The sequence below is a fragment of the Euprymna scolopes genome, chromosome 46 (genome assembly GCF_053919585.1).
Source record: "Euprymna scolopes isolate OS-2025 chromosome 46, ASM5391958v1, whole genome shotgun sequence".
Lineage (NCBI taxonomy): Eukaryota > Metazoa > Mollusca > Cephalopoda > Sepiida > Sepiolidae > Euprymna > Euprymna scolopes.
Window position 1 is genome coordinate 21,011,774 of NC_136527.1, and position 18,703 is coordinate 21,030,476.

The following is an 18,703-nucleotide window of genomic DNA, read 5'->3' on the forward strand; positions in this document are numbered from 1 at the left end:
TCACAGTGGATTCGGCTAGACGGGTATTTTTCATGAAAGATTGGCGAGGGGGGACCAGAGATTGGAGTTCAGACGAGCACCTACCATGGAAATAACGATAAAACAAGGATAGGCTCGCAACGTTTTTTGTGGGAGAGAGGTTGCAGGGTAGAGAAAAGGGCATTCCTCACTAAGCCACGAAGTCTATTTTGTACTCTGTCAAGGCAGGATAGGCTGTTTTTAGCAGCTCCTGCCCAGATATGGCAGCAGTATTCCATCCTTGGACGTACTTGGCTTTTATATAGATAGAGAATTGTATCAGTAGTGAGACTTCTTCTGGAGCGGTAGAAGGATCCCACCATCTTTCCAGCGACCTTGGCAACAGACTTGATGTACGTGTTCCATTTCAGATCTCCTTTCTTTTTGAGAGACGTGAGTTGGGTGTACAAGGAGATTACCCTTGGTTTTCCTTTGCTTGCGTAGTATTCGCATAATATTTTGAGAGCTTTTCTCCCATTATCTGTAGCTTCTCTCATTATTAAGGATAAACTTTTGTCGTTCAGAAACTGATTTTGATTTGAAAATCATTGGTAGAAGTGCCCAACTTACCCCAAGCTTGATTTTCGTTGCGGAGAAGCTTTTTACTGACATTTTTGGTTGTTTCTTCTGACCTTTGCTTGAGCTAGCAATTTTATCTCGGACAGTTGTGGTTGTAAGAATTTGGGTTTTCCCATTCTTTCTTCATCTACCAGTTATTTTCTTAGGTTGTGCTCATCAACGTTGATCATTGGCTGATTTGTTGTTTCGGCAGCAGCAAAATACGTGGCGTCTTTTAAGCCGAGCATGCATAAATGACATAAACGACCAAGTTCTCTCCGATTCTCTCTCCTCTGATCTTGAGCACGTAGTACAATGGGGAAAGGAGTGGCTGGTTACTTTTAATGCATCTAAAACCAAGCTTCTCTCTTTACATCATCAACATTCTGATCCACATCTGGCATCAATTGAAATGAATGGCTCTCGTCTTCAGGAGGCCTCAAGTTTTGACAAGCTTCTTGGCTTGACCATTACTCCTGATCTTAAATGGAACACGTACATCAAATCTGTTGCCAAGGCTGCTGGAAAAATGGTGGGATCTTTCTATCGATCCGGTAGATATCTCACTGCTGATGCAATTCTCTATCTATATAAGAGCCAGGTACGTCTAAGGATGGAATACTGCTGCCACATCTGGACAGGAGCTGCTAGAAAGGACTTGTCCTGCCTTGATAGAGTTCAAAATAGACTTCGTAGCCTCGTAGGAGATGTCCTTTTCTCTTCCCTGCAACCTCTATCTCACAGAAGAGATGTTGCGAGTTTGTCTCTGATGTATCGTTATTTTCATGGAAAGTGTCCGACTGAGCTTCAGTCTATGGTCCCCCCTCGCCAAACTTTCACAAGAAACACTCGTCTAGCTGAAAACACTATCAATAATTCCCCCTACTCTTTATCTGTGCCTAAACCTAAACGTAGATTCCATGAACAAAGCTTCTTTCTTAGAACTGCACGCCTGTGGAATTGTCTTCCGTTTTCCTGCTTTCCAGCTGACTACAATATGGTTGTCTTCAAGTCTAACGTAAATAAGTTCTTGATGAGCCGTTCTATATAAGTTATCAAATTTACCAAATTTTCATTACTAATGATTACTATAATGACCAATTTCTACTGTACACTCTTTAACCCTTATCCTTGTAGTGGCCTCTTGGCCTTGATAATGTGGTGATGCCTATGTAAAAAAAAAAAAAAATTTTGTCTCCCAAATTTCGTATTTAGTTTCATCTCCGTCAAATAAAAATCTGTTCTATTGGCTTCCATTATCACTCCTGGGCCCATAACCTGTTGTCAGCTGCATTCCAGCGAAAAGAGAACAGGAACTGGAACGAAGATTTGAAAGGAGACAGACACGTGCGTGACGGGTATAAAGAGAAGTATATTTTTATTTGGGACAGGAAGAGGAAGCGGGGGAGTGAAAAAAGGGATTATGGGATTACAACGTAAAAGGGAGGTAATCATAAAATTGTCTATGATAAGAGTTATCGTGCTTACTTTCAACAGATCTAATATCGAACCTCAACAGAGTCAGTGGTGACTACAGCATGCTGGCTTGACTTTAACTGTCTGGGATTGGCGCGCAGTGCGCTTTTTATAGGTGACAGACCGGTTCTCTAGTAGGGAAATATTTTTGAAATTCGATTTCTTTGAATGCCAATTGGATGAAAGGTCAAGGTCTGTCACGTGAGCTGTTTTCAACTACGTCGATACAAAAAGACGGAATTTTAGTTTTTATACCGGCAGAATTTGCGTGGGAGTATATAACAGATATACATATATACAGGGTGTCCGTAAAGTTACTATACAGTCTTACAAGTTACTATACAGACCCCCTGTAATATATTAACAGTCCAGTAAGATATTGTATTGTAAAACAATAAGACTGTATAGTAACTTTACGGACACTCTGTATATATATATATATATTTTTTTTTTACATGGTAGTTACCACTTATCAAGTCCCAGGGGCCTCTCGGGGATAAGGGTTATTACGTGTACAGTAATCTATGGGATAATATCTTAGTCAAATCTCCATTACTAGAGATTACTAAGTGTCTTAAGGGAGCGGTTTATCAGGAATTTGTTTATGTTAGACTTGAAGACATCTAAGTTGTAGTCAGGTGAGAAACAGGCAAACGGAAGAGAGTTCCACAGGCGTGCACTTCTAAGAAAGTAGCTCTGTTCGTGTAATCTACGTTTTGATTTAGGCACAGATAAAGAGTGGGGAAAATTATTGACAGTGGTTTCAGCTAGACGGGTGTTTTTTTGTGAAAGATTGGCGAGAGGGGGGGAGCAAAGATTGGAGCTCAGACGAGCGGTAGAAGGATCCCACCATTTTTCCAGCGACCTTAGCAACAGATTTGATGTACGTGTTCCATTTCAGATCAGGAATAAAAGTCAAGCCCACAAGCTTGTTAAAACATGGAGCCTCCCCAAGACGAGAGTCATCCATTTCAATTGATGCCAGATGGGAATCACAACGTTGATGATGTAAAGATAGGAGTTTGGTTTTAGATGCATTAAAAGTAACCAGCCACTTCTTCCCCCTCTGTACCACGTGCTCAACTGGAACACTCCTTGTCCGTCCAGCCACTCTAATGTCTGTGACGAGTCGGTACACGGTACACATGTATTCGAAAATTTCAGAATTTTGGCTTTGTAAAAAAAAAAAAAAAAAAATTAAAAAAAAAAGTTAATCCCTATTTTATGTTTTTCTTATATTTATTTTAATTCAATAAATGTGTAACAGATCGACAGATCGATTTTTTTAAACGTGGTTTTAAGCCAAAACAACAGTACTTGCTTGTCTACAGGGTGGTCAAAAAGTCAGGTAACATGTTAAATGTAGAAAAAACAATATGATCCATTATAATCTCTATTCGTTTAATATTATTTGTTTAAATATTTGAGTGTAATATATAAACTTTAATTTTAAATCTATGTGTTGTGTCATTTATATTCTTCTTTCTTTCAGGTATAATGGCCACCCAAAAGTTAACAACGCCGCAAAAGGTTACTATTGTAAGATTGTATACTCAGTACAATAAAAATGCTGCTGAAACTGCTCGCCAGTTCTCTACATTGTTTCCTGGCTTTACTGTAACACGAAAGCATGTAATTAAATTAAATAGGAAATTTGATGAAACCGGTTCTGTTGTTGACTTACCTCGGTCAGGAAGACCAAGAACCGGTCGGTCTGATGAGAATATTGCTACTGTCCAGGCAATTGTGGATGAAACCCCCAAAACATCATCACGAAATATGGCACGCCAATCAGGAATAAAAAGGGGAACAATTCTAAACATTTTGAAGAAAGATTTAAGTTAACAAAATAAACATATTTCATGTTTGTTTCATTTTATATTTCAATGTATGGTACTTAAATATACGTGTATTAATATCGTTTTTCTTAAAAATGTTACCTGACTTTTTGACCACCCTGTAGGTGTATTAGAATTTTTGTAGGAATTTTTGACACCCCTAACACGAAACTGCGAATAAAATATAAAAATCTCGTAATTTCTCTTTTAAAAGTGGGTTGTTTATTTTCTTTATGGATTATACTTCCAAAATAAACTATTAAAGTTGTTTTAAAAGTAATAGAAATATTATTTTTTTTTAAAAAACAGTAATGAATTTTACGAACTCAATATTTTTCAATTTTTAAACTTTAAAAATCTATCAAAATTTTTCTATTGATTCTATTTTTACGATATTTTCAGGGTCAATGTGAAATTTTATGCTCTTTCCAATAAACCGAATATAATATTTTAGACAAACGTTTTTTTTTTTTTAAATTCACGCCCCCCCCCACTTTCAAGTGTCTATTAAAAAGTAAATAATTAATTTACTCACCAAAGTTTTATATATCACAAATTGAAGAGAAAAGTTCAATAAATAATATATTCAAATTTAAAACAAAAAAAAAGTAGTGTTTTTTTAGAAATTTACCTGTAAAGTTCGAAGTTTAAAACCTTTTTTTTTTAACCACGTTGTTTGTTTTTTCTTTTGTTTTTGTTTTTAATGAAACCTTGCTCCTTTAATTGAAAAAAAAAAAAAAAAAAAAAAAATAGGGCTTGAATTACATTTTTCGAGGAGTTATAAGCTTGGAAAAACGGGGCGGAATTATTCTCTATTTTTCACGAAATTTCTGACACACCTATTACTTGTCACATCGAAAATAGTAATATATCCAAAAATGATGAAAATCCATGGAGTAGAACAACTGCTATTATTTTTAGTAAAAAAATAAAAAAACGGTACTTGTACAGTTTAATCAAGACATTAAAAAATGAAAATATTGAAAAAAAAAAAAAAGTTTATATTGTACGTATCCGTTTGGGACTGAAGATCTTCGGAAAAAATTTGATCGAGTTTTTTTTTTTTTTTTTATAGCGGAAAAACACGTTGAAGGAAGGCATCTTGGATTTTTAACAGTTTTTGTTTGGATTTTAGAACACGCTACAGGGAGATAACTGCAGTTAAAGCGCCAACACTCCCTCCCCATCTTTAATACAAGCTTTCCAAGATTATGGCTGAAGGAACTCAAGTTATATATATATTTTTTCACAAGTTTTTATTTCGGTTTCGAACTTTTTGCTCGGTATCATAACAAATTGTTTTTTTTCGCTGTAAAAAAAAAAAAAAAAAAAAAAAAAAAAAAAAAAATACTTGATGAAATTAAGTAAATTTTTTTTGTTTGTTGAGAACTTCATTCCATAACGGACATATACAATATAACCTTTTTTTCGACATTTTCATTTTTTTAATGTCTTGACTAAACTGTACAAGTACCGAAATATCTCTCGCTATCGTCTAAAACAAAACGTCAGCAATTACAGTGATGAAAAGGGAGATAAGCCTGTCCCTTGTATTCGCAAACTTCAAGGTGTTCACATTAAGGGAAAATGTCATTTCTTCCAATTTTCTGTAAACATTACTTTTAACTAAAAATAATTTTCTACTCGATGGATGTTCGTAATTTTTGGATATATTACTATTTGCGACCTGACAAGTACTGTTGTTTTTCTTTAAAACATTTTTTTTTTCAAAATCGATATTAAAAATCTTTCTTAAAATCACGCTTTTATTTCATTTGTTGAGATTTTCAAGTTGATCCTGAAAATGTATGCACTCTCCAAATTGTAAACCAAAAGAAATCGGTGCTTCTACACTATTGGGACGAAATTTCGCGAATGGTAAAACTGAATTCCACATGAAAACAATGGTATCTACGTATTCTTCGTATTTTTAAGATGATTATATCCAAAAATTACGAAAATCGATAACGTAGAAACATGTTTATTAACGAAAATAATAATAAAAAGAATTTGATGAAAACGATCATAAAATACAGGAGAGTTCAAAAGGGAGGTAATTTTCCGTTTCTATTTAAACAATATGGCGGCAATTTTTCGCTTGCAAAAACGCTTAAAGTGTTTTTATTTTGGTATTTGTACAGTTTAATCAAGACATTTAAAAAAATGAAAATATCGAAAAAACGGTTATATTGTACGCATCCGTTTTCGACTGAAGATCTAAAAAAAAAAATTTCATTTTATTAGATCGAGTAGTTTTTTTTTGTTTTTATTTTAGAGCGGAAACATGTTTTTATCAGAGCGTGTTGGAGGTAGACAGATTTTAATTTTTTTTAACACGCCACGGGGAGATAACTCAGTTTAAAGCGCCGACACTCCCTCCCCATCTTTAATATTAGCTTTTCTTACTAAAAAATTGCACATTTTGCTCTAACAAATTGTTTTTTTTTTCGCTGTAAAAAAAAAGGGTACTTGTCCAGTTTAGTCAAAAGATTAAAAATGAAAATATCGAAAAAAGGTTATATTTCACGTATCCGTTATGAAATGAAGTTCTCCGAAAAAAATTTCACTTCATTTCATCAAGTAATTTTTTTTTTTTTTTTTTTTTTTTTTTTTTACAGCGAAAAAACAATTAGTTATGATACCGAGCAAAAGTTTCGATTTTTAGGAAGAAAAGCTAGAATTAAAGATGGGAAGGGAGTGTCGGCGCTTTACACTGAGTTATCTCCCCGTGGCATGTTGTCCAGCTTCAGCAAATTTCAAAATGGCTGACTTCAACGCGATCTCATAAGAACGTGTTTTTCCGCTGTAAAAAAAAAAAAAAAAAAAAAAAAATATTCGATCAAATTAAATGAAATTTTTTTTCAGAGATCTTCAGTCCAAAACGGATACGTACAATATAACCTTTTTTTTTTTCGATATTTTCATTTTTTTAATGTCTTCGTTAAACTGTACAAGTACCAAAATACCAAAATACAAAAAAAAAAAAAAAGAAAACTTCTTGATGAAATTAAGTGAACTAGACCACTGACCAATAATTTTTTTTTTTTTTTTTGTTTTTGAAAACTTTCTTGTTATTTCAAATGTCTGCTAAAAAATTCTTCCGCGCATGTGACAAGTCACTTTATTACGCGCGTCCATGTGCGAACGCATCGTGTAAGAATAGCATAAACGATGGTGGTGGAGTTGAGTTAGTTGGCACAAAATAGTGCGAGGGTTCAGAGGTTAATACCATGCAAATGATAAATTTGCGACGGGTTTGAATATCAGATTCGTTGTCAGCGACCTCGAAAACCTACAAAACCAAATTTTATTGGTCATTGTTCTGTTGTAGTTAAAGTTTTTTGTACTGGTCGCGATTAGAGTTCCCTGCCGAACACCCTAAAAAAACACTGACTTCTCCCTTAGTTGCCATAGTAACTAAACGATCATGAATTTTTATCGACTTTGTTTTACTGTTTATGAATATTGAAATAAAAGACATTACTACACATTTATTAATAATATCTCACTTTTAATCACTTTAATTAAGCTTAGAAATACGATTTAAAATATAGCGCGGATCATAAGTGCACTAGCACCCATTTTTTTTTATTAATAAATGTTTAGTAATTATTTTTCTTTTAATATTCATAAACAGTAAAAACGTCGTCATTTAAAAAGAAAATGCTATTAAAAAAAGAAAAGAAAAAGTCGATAAAAGTGACACATAAACAGTAAAAAAAAAGTCGATAAAAGTGATTAAAAGTGAGATATTAATAATTGTGTAGTATTGTCTTTATAAAAGAGTAGGGGAGCTGGATAGTGACAATTGGTATGAAGGGTTGCCCCTACATTGGCCAAGGTATTATATGTGGTGTTACCCCTACACATGGTCTTTGCTTCCAGGGTATTTATTTGCTCCCCGACCGAGCAAATTAGGCACAAGGCCGATTTTTAATGTGAGGAGTGAAGGGGAAATGGGGACCAACTCCCCAGGGAGTAGGGGAGCTGGATAGTGACAATTGCTATGAAGGGTTGCCCCTACATTGGCCAAGGTCTTATATGTGGTGTTGCCCCTACACATGGTCTTTGCTTGCAGTATCTGCCGGAACAGATACTACACTTTGAGATATTAAATCCTTTATTCATGTTAAAAATACATTGAAAATCAACAATGAACAAAAAACTTAGGCACATGGCCAACTCAAAAGGGGGGATTGTGGGTTTCGTTGGTCATCCTTGTCACCTCAAAACTAAACAAAATCAAAAGTTTCTCCCAGCTAGTATCTTTCACCATAATACCGCATTCACCCTTTCATACTGGGGGACATCCTACTTAACTCCCAATTTTAAAAACATTTTTTATTGACGTGTAAAAACAACAACAAAAAAAAAGATAACAATAAAAATGGTACAATAATTCATTTGTGTCGAGGGCGGGGGGGGGACACTTTGAAAAAAGAGTTAAAAACATATTTAATTTTAAAAAGGAAGCACAAAATAAGTATGTCTATATATTAATACGATAGCGTGTGTGTTTCTTTGTGTGTCACGCTTACACCAGAGTCGTTTAATTGTTATGTTCTTCTATTTCTTGTCATAAATAATTTTACCAAGAATGTTTCTTAAGTTTTGGTTTCGGTTTCGATTATGACTGAAGGAACTCAAGTTATATATATTTTTTTCATAAGTTTTTATTTCGGTTTTGATTCAAGCTAATGCACCCAAGTCATATGGATATATATTTTTTAATTTTTGAAATCCCAACTTTATAATATATATATATATATATATATATATATATATATATATATATATATTTTACATAGGCATCACCACATTATCAAGGCCAAGAGGCCACTCAAGGATAAGGGTTAAAGAGTGTACAGTAGAAATTGGACAATATAGTAATCATTAGTAATGAAAATTTGGTAAATTTGATTACTTATATGGAACGGCTCATCAAGAACTTATTTACTTTAGACTTGAACACAACCATATTGTAGTCAGCCGGAAAGCAGGAAAACGGAAGACAATTCCACAGGCGTGCAGTTCTAAGAAAGAAGCTTTGTTCATGGAATCTACGTTTAGGTTTAGGCACAGATAAAGAGTGGGGGGGAATTATTGATAGTGTTAACAGCTAGACGAGTGTTTCTTGTGAAAGTTTGGCGAGGGGGGACCATAGATTGAAGCTCAGTCGAACACTTTCCATGAAAATAACGATACATCAGAGACAAACTCGCAACATCTCTTCTGTGAGATAGAGGTTACAAGGAAGAGAAAAGGACATCTCCTACGAGGCTACGAAGTCTATTTTGAACTATAAAAAATCGATAGAACATTAACTCTATAATAATATATACGAAATCTGCAAACATTCTACGAACATTTCACCGTAATACAAACTGTCAAATATCTCCATATCGGACAATCCATTCTTCGTTAAATCCCATTCCATCCTACGAACACTTTGCTTCTTCTAATAAAGGTTTTGGTAGTAAATAAAACCGGTTCTCAACCTTCAATATTCGTCTGTCTTTAATTATATGGAGTCAGAATCTACATACTTCCAACGTTATTCATTCATTTCATGTATTCTTGGTTGTAACCTCTATGGCATCCTTTCCCACCGCTAATCCTTTTTTTTATAAATACCGAGGCTATATATTACACAAAACAAAAGTAAACAACCTGTTACAATGTAACGATGTTAATTAATCCACAACAGAAATGAAATAAACTTGTTAATTAATGAAATTGAAAAATCACATCACATATTGCTCCCTGATGGCAATAATTATACGCGGGAATACTTCTCCCTTACCATCGTTTAAAACAAGTTTATTTATTTTTTGGTGTGGATTAATTAACATCGATACATTGTAATAGTTTATTTTTGTTTTGTGTAATACGTTAATTAATAAGTTTATTTTGTTACTTAACCTTCAATATGTGTCTGTCTTTAATTATATGGAGTCAGAATCTACAAACTTCCAACGTTGTTCATTTCATGAATTCTTTGTTGTGACCTCTATGACATCCTTTCCCACCCCTAATCCTTTTTTATAAATACGTTTAAAAAATTACTGGAAAAGTAAAAATTAACGGGAGATCTACGAATGCTTTGCTGGGAGCTCATAAAATTTTATCAAAGAAATAATTCAATGCTGCTAAGACTAAGCTTGTTTCCTTCAATAACTACAAGAAACCTTCTCTACCACCAATAGCAATGGCCAAGAACACATTGCCTGGAAGTACTTCTTTTAAACTCCTTGGCCTAACGTTTACAGGGAATATGAACTGGAATAGATGCATTGAGAGCATTGCCAAGGCTGCTGCAAGGAAGGTTGGCTCCCTCTACCGTGCTAGAAAACTACTTACGCCTGACAGTATCCTGTACCTCTATAAGGCCATCATTCGCCCATGTATGGAGTACTGTTGTCACATCTGGGCTGGTGCATCTGCTGCTTATCTCTCGTTCCTGGACAGGGTTCAAAAGAGAGTCGCCAACCTGATAGGTCCTTAACTGTCATCTAGGCTTCAGCCTCTGTCCCATCGACGAGATGTTGCATCCCTCTGCCTGTTTTACAAATACTTTAATGGTGAATGCTCTGACGAACTGCAGACACTTGTGCCACCACGACGTAGACACCCTCGACAAACCCGACAGGCAGTTAAATCCCATCCCCACACAGTAGAGATCCGTGGATGTAAAAGATCTTTCTACTCCAGTAGTTTCTTCCCCAGAACCGCTAGACTCTGGAATTCCATTCCAGGTCCCTGCTTCCCCAACTGTACTGACATGCAGAAGTTCAAGTGTAATGTGAACCGACATCTTGCTGCCCAAATCCCAACATAGTGCTCCAGTAGTTGCTGCCCCTGATAGTAGCCCCCTACACCAAAGTGGCAATGTGCCTTGTTTGGGGTGAAAATGTAATAAAAAAAAAAATTATTGATGTCGTAATCCCTAATGATGATGACCTTGAGAGCAAAAAAATAAAATATCAGGGCCTGATGACATAGCTTGACGTCATGAAGGCAGGGACTTGGGAACAATTGAAATAAATGTTTAAAAACGCAGGTGATTGAACGTCAATATATGGTTTTCTAAGTCAAATATCACTGCAAACACTTGTACCTCCCCGACGTAATTGCCTCCGACAAACTCGACAAGCTACTAAGTCTCATCCTTTTACAGTAGAGATCCCTAGGTGCAAGAAAGCCTTTTACTTCAATAGTTTCTTCCCCAGAACTGCAGGTTTTTGGAACTCCCTTCCAAGATTCTGCTTTCCCAACTGTACTGATATGCAGAAGTTCAAGTGTAATGTGAACAAACATCTTTCTACTCATCTCCCTTCATAATGACCCTGCTAATTAAGTTCCTGATAGTAGCCCCCTGCTTCAAAGTGGCACTGTGCCTTGTTTGGGGTGAAAATTGAATAAAAAAAAAAAAGTTTGGTAAAACCCAACAAAGCCGAGTAACAAAGGCAAACACGTCATTGTTTGCACAAGTAAGTGGTTATTGTTTGGTGAACTTACTATTTAATGACTTGTCCTATAAAACCACGGAATTATCCGAAATGAAAAACCTTTGTTGCAAAATAATACCGGGACACAATTTTTTGCACCAACATTCACAGATTGAAATTCCGTTTGACGGTTCAATGTCAAATTTGTGGATTGGCGACAGCAAAAAAATCCAGTACCCGTCACTTTTCGAAAACTTAACTGAAAACTGCAAACCCATAGCAGTGAGAAGCAGACGTTTTTCTTATAATGATAAAAAATTCATTGACTCTGAAATGAAAAGACTAATCGAGGAAGATATAATTGACCCTGGAAGGCTCAGGTAGTTATAACCACTATAAAAAACCATAAAAGGAGAATGGTTCTAGATTAGCCAAGTACGACCAAGGATGGAATACTGCTGCCATATCTAGGCAGGAGCTGCTAAAAACAGCCTATCCTACCTTGACAGAGTACAAAATAGACTTTGTGGCTTAGTGGGGGATGCCCTTTTCTCTTCCCTGCAACCTCTCTCCCAAAGAAGAGACGTTGCAAGCCGATCTTTGTTTTATCGTTATTTCCATGGCAGGTGCTCGTCTGAACTTCAATCTCTGGTCCCCCCTCGCCAATCTTTTACAAAAAACACCCGTCTAGCTGAATCCACTATCAAAAACTTTCCCCACTCTATATCTATGCCGAAATCAAAACGTAGATTCCATGAACAAAGCTTCTTTCTTAGAACTGCACGCCTGTGGAACTCTGTTCCGTCTGCCTGCTTCTCTCCTGACTACAACTTGGATGTCTTCAAGTCCAACGTAAACAAATTCCTGATGAACCGCCCCCTTAAGTAGACACTCTAAATCTCCACACTAACGTACTGTACTCACAATAAGTCTTATCCCTGAGTGGCTTCCGGGCCTTGATAAGTGGTGACCACCTTGTTAAAAAAAAAAACAAAAAAAACTCCCAAACCATAAATAGATTTACTCTTTTGGACGCCTTCCCACTACCCAGGATATTTTTTTTTTTTTTTTTTTTTTTTACAAGGTGGTCACCACTTATCAAGGCCCGGAAGCCACTCAGGGATAAGGGTTATTGTAAGTACACTACGTTAGTGTGGATATTTAAAGTGTCAACTTAAGGGGGCGGTTCATCAGGAATTTGTTTACGTTGGACTTGAAGACATCCAAGTCGTAGTCAGTAGGGAAGCAGGCAGACGGAACAGAGTTCCACAGGCATGCAGTTCTAAGAAAGAAGCTTTGTTCATGGAATCTACATTTTGATTTAGGTACAGATAAAGAGTTGGGAAAGTTTTTGACAGTGGATTCAGCTAGACGGGTGTTTTTTGTAAAAGATTGGCGAGGGGGGACCAGAGATTGGAGTTCAGACGAGCTGGACTTGAAAAGTGTGTATCATCAGATCGCCAGTAAACCTAGAGACAAACTATACACAGCTTTCGAAGTAAATGATCGACTATATCAATTCCTTTTAGCATTACAAATGGGGTAGCCAGCTTCTAAAGGATAGTCAAGCAAATCATAACGGATGAGAAACTGGAAGGCACATTTGCGTACATTGACGTCACAGTATATGGCCATAATAATAAAAAATTACAAATTCCTGCTGAATATGTGCTGAAATGAAGGTTTCGTTTTATAAACCCAAAACTGGCGTTTTATGTTGCGAGTTTGTCTCTGATGTATCGTTATTTTCATGGAAAGTGTTCGACTGAGCTTCAGTCTATGGTCCCCCCTCGCCAAACTTTCACAAGAAACACTCGTCTAGCTGAAAACCCTATCAATAATTTCCCCCACTCTTTATCTGTACCTAAACCTAAATGTAGATTCCATGAACAAAGCTTCTTTCTTAGAACTGCACGCCTGTGGAATTGTCTTCCGTTTTCCTGCTGACAACAATATGGTTGTGTTCAAGTCTAACGTAAACAAGTTCTTGATGAGCTGTTCCATATAAGTTATCAAATTTACCGAATTTTCATTACTATTGATTACTATATTGTCCAATTTCTACTGTACACTCTTTAACCCTTATCCTTGAGTGGTCTCTTGGCCTTGATAATGTGGTGATGCCTGTGTAAAATAAAAAAAGCATTTGAAAGACTCAATCTTGATTTTAAAGGACCGCTATCAAGCTAAACAAGGAACCAATATATAACTGTTGTCGACAAATATTCACAGTTCCCTTTTGCCTTCCCTTGTCCAAACATATTGGCTACTGCAATTATACAATGTCTCTGTTCACTATTCGCTGTCTTTGGAGTTCCTGCCTATATACATTCTAACTGAAAGGGTTTTTCATGTCTGAGCAGCTTCGACAATTTCTACAGGAGCGAAGAGTAGCTATAAGCCGGACAACTCCCTGCAATCCTAAGGGTAATGGCCAATGTGAAAGATATAATGGCATTATTTAGAAGATCATTCAATTGGCTGCATCAAATAACGGATGTTCGATTGATAATTTTTCCTGTCGTATTATACGCCAGTCAATCCCTATTGTGTACTGCCACGAATGCCACCCCACACTAAAGGTTTCTACCTTTTCAGCGACAGAGTTCAGCGGGAACTTTGATTCAATCTTGGCTCTCTCAATCCGGTACTGTGTTTCTGATATGACGTGCATATTACTCCAAGAACGATCGCTTGGTAGACGAGGTAAAGCTCATAAAAGTCAACTCCTCGGCCTAACGTTCACAGGAAACACGACTTGGAAAAATCACATTGAGAGCATTGCCAGGATCGCTGCGAAAAAGGTAGGTTCTCTCTACCGTGCTAGAAAGCTACTAACGCCCGAAAGTATCCTGTACCTCTATAAGGCCAGCATTCGCCCATGTATGGAGTATTGTTGTCATATTTGGGCTGGTGCATCTGCTACTTGTCTCTCACTCCTTGACAAGGTTCAAAAGAGAGTCACCAACCTAATAGGTTCTGAACTGTCATTCAAGCTTCAGCCTGTCCCATCGACGAAATGTAGCATCCCTCTACCTGTTCTACAAGTATTTTAACGGTGAATGCTCCGACGAACTGCAAGCACTTGTACTCCCTCGACGTAAATACTCCCAACAAACCTGACAAGGAGCAAAATCCTACCCATTCAAAATTGAGATCCCTAGATGTAAGAGAGCTTTCTACTCCAGTAGTTTCTTCCCCAGAACCGCTGGACTTTGGAATTCCCTTCCGAGTTCCTGCTTCCCCAACTGTACTGACATGCAGAAGTTCAAATGTAACATGAACCGACATCTTGCTGCCCAACTCTCCACATTGTACCCTGTAGCTTATGTCCTGATAGTAGTCCCCTACATCAAAGTGGCAATTTGCCTTGTTTGGGGTGAAAATGTAATAAAAAATTTTTTTTTTTTTTAAACCCTAGCATTTTCTAGTACAATATGCAGACGGTAGAGAAATTTTTAAACTAGATCTTTCTAAAATACATTTAGATTGTTTTTTATTTGCATTTTTTAATCAAATCTTTCTAAAATATATTCCCATTGTTTTATTTAAATTTTTAATTGAATCTTTATAACATACATTTTTATTGTTTTATTTGCATTTTTAAATGAAATCTTTTTTTTTTTTTTTAAATTTCCATTGTTTTATTTAAATTTTTAATTGAATCTTTATAACATACATTTTTATTGTTTTATTTGCATTTTTAAATGAAATCTTTTTTTTTTTTTTTTAAATTTCCATTGTTTTATTTAAATTTTTAATTGAATCTTTCTAAAATATATTCCCATTGTTTTATTTAAATTTTTAATTGAATCTTTATAACATACATTTTTATTGTTTTATTTGCATTTTTAAATGAAATCTTTTTTTTTTTTTTTTTAAATTTCCATTGTTTTATTCAGATTTTTAATCAAATCTTTCTAAAATATATTTCCATTGTTTTACTTAAATTTTTAATTGAATCTTTATAACATACATTTTTTATTGTTTTATTTGCATTTTTAAATGAAATCTTTTTAAAAAAAAACATTGTGAGCCTATCTTTGTTTTATCGTTATTTCCATGGTAGGTGCTCGTCTGAACTTCAATCTCTGGTCCCCTCTCGCTAATCTTTTACGAAAAACACCCGTCTAGCTGAATCCACTGTGAAAAATTTCCTCCACTCTTTATCTGTGCCTAAATAAAAATGTATATTCCATAAACAAAGCTTCTTTCTTAGAACTGCACGCCCGTGGAACTCTGTTCCGTCTGCCTGCTTCCCTCCTGACTTCAACCTGGATGTCTTCAAGTCCAACGTAAACAAATTCCTGATGAACCGCCCCCTTAAGTAGACACTTTATCTCCACACTAATGTACTGTACATGCAATAACCCTTATCCCTGAGTGGCTTCCGGGCCTTGATATATTTGTTAAATCTGTGGTCATCTCTATGTCTATTTCACTCAAAATGTTCAACATTTCTGCAACAACTCCTAGAAGGGTCTTACAATGCTCTGTACTATTTCTTTCTTAATTCTTATAGCTGGATTAAATACAGCTTCTGCAACTTCTAGATTTTCGCAGTTCTATGGAAACTCAATATACAACAAGCGCACTTCTTTCGAGCTAGTTTTATGTTACAATGTCAGGCTTAATGGCCCTTTTTTTTAGTGTTTTAACGTGTTTTCACAGTAATCGGGTAAAATAACAATTTCATAGTTAAATATTTACAGATTTGTAACAAATTGGAATCAGAATCAGTAATTGTATCGGAATTGGAAAAAAATATTGGAATCGTCCCATCACTAGTATATATTCATAAGACTTACTAGCGGGACCTGTGGAAATTCCACAGGGAACTCATTCATATGTAATATATTGATGTTGGCATTCTCTAGATGTTCAGCATAAATGGAAACACTCTGATATTATTGTAGCTCTTTTGTTAAAACTGAAAAAGTATTTATCTAAGCTAGCATGAACACCTGGCAAAGCCCGGTTATAAAATATGCTTAAATATGATATTTTAATTCTTGTAGATTTCGTATATTTTATTATAGAGTTAATGTTCTATCGATTTTTATATATTGTAAAGTTGCGATTTCAAAAAGAAAAAATATATCTTTATGACTTGGGTGCATTAGCTTCAATCGAAACTGAAATAAAAACTTATGAAATTATATATATATATATATATATATATATATATATATATATAACTTGAGTGTTTCAACGATAATCGAAACCAAAACTAAAATTTATGAAGAATTTATGATAAAATTATTTATACAGAAAATAGATGACTTAAGTGCCATCAGCTATAATTGAAACCAAAACCAAAACTTATAAAGAATTCTTGGATAAATTATTTATGACAAGAAATGAAAGTACATAACAATTAAACGACCCAGATGTAAGCGTGACACAGAAAATAACACACATTCTCGTATTAATTACTGGGTCAGATTGGTGATACAAGCACAAAAATTGAAATTTGTCAGGTTTGCTTCTGCAGCCATCTTGAATTTTCTGATGGCTAAGGCTCTTTTTTTATAATGTACTAGCGAGGGGTACCCAGCGTTGCCCAGGTGTTTGGAGGTGTGTGTGGAAACTCCGGGGGTGGGGTGGGGTTAAAAAAAATGTTTTGGTAGGTAAGCATGTGGATCGAACCCGAACCCTTGAGGCAAAGTTGTAAATTAAAGTGTGAAAAATAAAACGTGCGACGTTGGCCATTACCCCACCGCGACATGCTAACGGAAACACGTTTGAATTTAATTACTTGGATTTGGCAGGTGCCCATTTTAATGAGGTCAAGTTTGACTGCAGGATTTTTATTTTCCCAAGATGTTATAGGAAAAAGACTAACCCACATGCAGCGAGCGACAAATGTTGAATATTTATCTTCCCGAAATCGAGCAAATTAAATAGACAGGTGAGCTTTGTTGTTAACGCTGAGATATTACGATTTATATGTGATATAAAAAGTTTTAAAAAGTTGTGAAGCGACCGACCGCTTCTCTGAAAGAAGCCTTTTGTAGACATACAGAAAAAGCGAACACACATACATACATTTTCGCTTTTATATATATATTTATATTTATAGGTGTTCTGAACGTCATTTGTGTTAATTTTGGTGCTTGTATAACTAAGTGAAAGATTCTTATGGAATATTGAGATAACCTGCCCCACTAAATATATAGATTCCTATATATATATAAAAGGCAAAATGTGTGTTAGTGTGTGTGTGTGTGCATTTTTTTCTGTATGTCTGGCAAAGGCTTTTTTGGAGCGAGTTCTCCTGGAGGTTACAATGTCTTAGAACTTTTTATATACTCCTTAGATTATAATATCTATGATTTACGAAACAACGTAAATATTTTTTCTTTCAGCGACTTTTATCTTACAAAATTCCCACTGTGAATTCATTTTCTCTACTACTGCTACGGCATGATATTTGACTTAGAAAACCACATATTGACGTTCAATCACCTGCGTTTTTAAACATTTATTTCAATTGTTCTCAAGTCCCTGCCTTCATGACGTCAAGCTATGTCATCAGGCCCTGATATTTTATTTTTTTGCTCTCAGTTCTATTAAGGTCATCGTCATTAGGGATTATGACATCAATAATTAAAAAAAAAATTTTTTTTTATTACATTTTCACCCCAAACAAGGCAAATTGCCACTTTGCTGTAGGGGGCTACTATCAGGGGCAGCAACTACTGGGGTACTATGTTGGGATTTGGGCAGCAAGATGTCGGTTCACATTACACTTGAACTTCTGCATGTCAGTACAGTTGGGGAAGCAGGGACCTGGAATGGAATTCCAGAGTCTAGCGGTTCTGGGGAAGAAAGATCTTTTACATCCACGGATCTCTACTGTGTGGGGGTGGGATTTAACTGGCTGTCGGGTTTATCGAGGGTGTCTACGTCATGGGGGCACAAGTGTCTGCAGTTCGTCAGAGCATTCACCATTAAAATACTTGTAGAACAGGCAGAGGGATGCAACGTTTCGTCGATGGGACAGAGGCTGAAGCCTAGATGCCAGTTCAGGGCCTATCAGATTGGCGACTCTCTTTTGAACCTTGTCTAGGACCGAGAGACTAGCAGCAGATGCACCAGCCCAAATGTGACAACAATACTGAATACATTGGCGAATGGTGGCCTTATAGAGGTACAGGATACTTTCAGGTGTCAGTAGTTTTCTAGCACAGTAGAGAGAGCCTACCTTTTTCTCAGCGGCCCTGGCAATGTTTTCAATATAATTGTTCCAACTCATGTTTCCTGTGAACGTTAGGCCAAGCAGTTTGAAAGATGTACTCTCAGACAGGGAGTCACTGGCCATTGCTATTGGTGGCAGAGAAGGTTTCTTGTAATTATTGAAGG

General features: G+C 35.9%; 1 protein-coding gene across 1 annotated transcript; it reads left to right on the top strand.

Annotated features, from left to right (window-relative positions):
• The first annotated feature begins 3,549 nt into the window (after window positions 1-3,549).
• Window positions 3,550-3,897, top strand: LOC145271253 (protein GVQW3-like). Its single transcript, XM_080126813.1, has one exon. The coding sequence runs from the start codon at window positions 3,550-3,552 to the stop codon at window positions 3,895-3,897; it is 348 nt and encodes a 115-aa protein (XP_079982939.1).
• The last annotated feature ends 14,806 nt before the right edge of the window (window positions 3,898-18,703 follow it).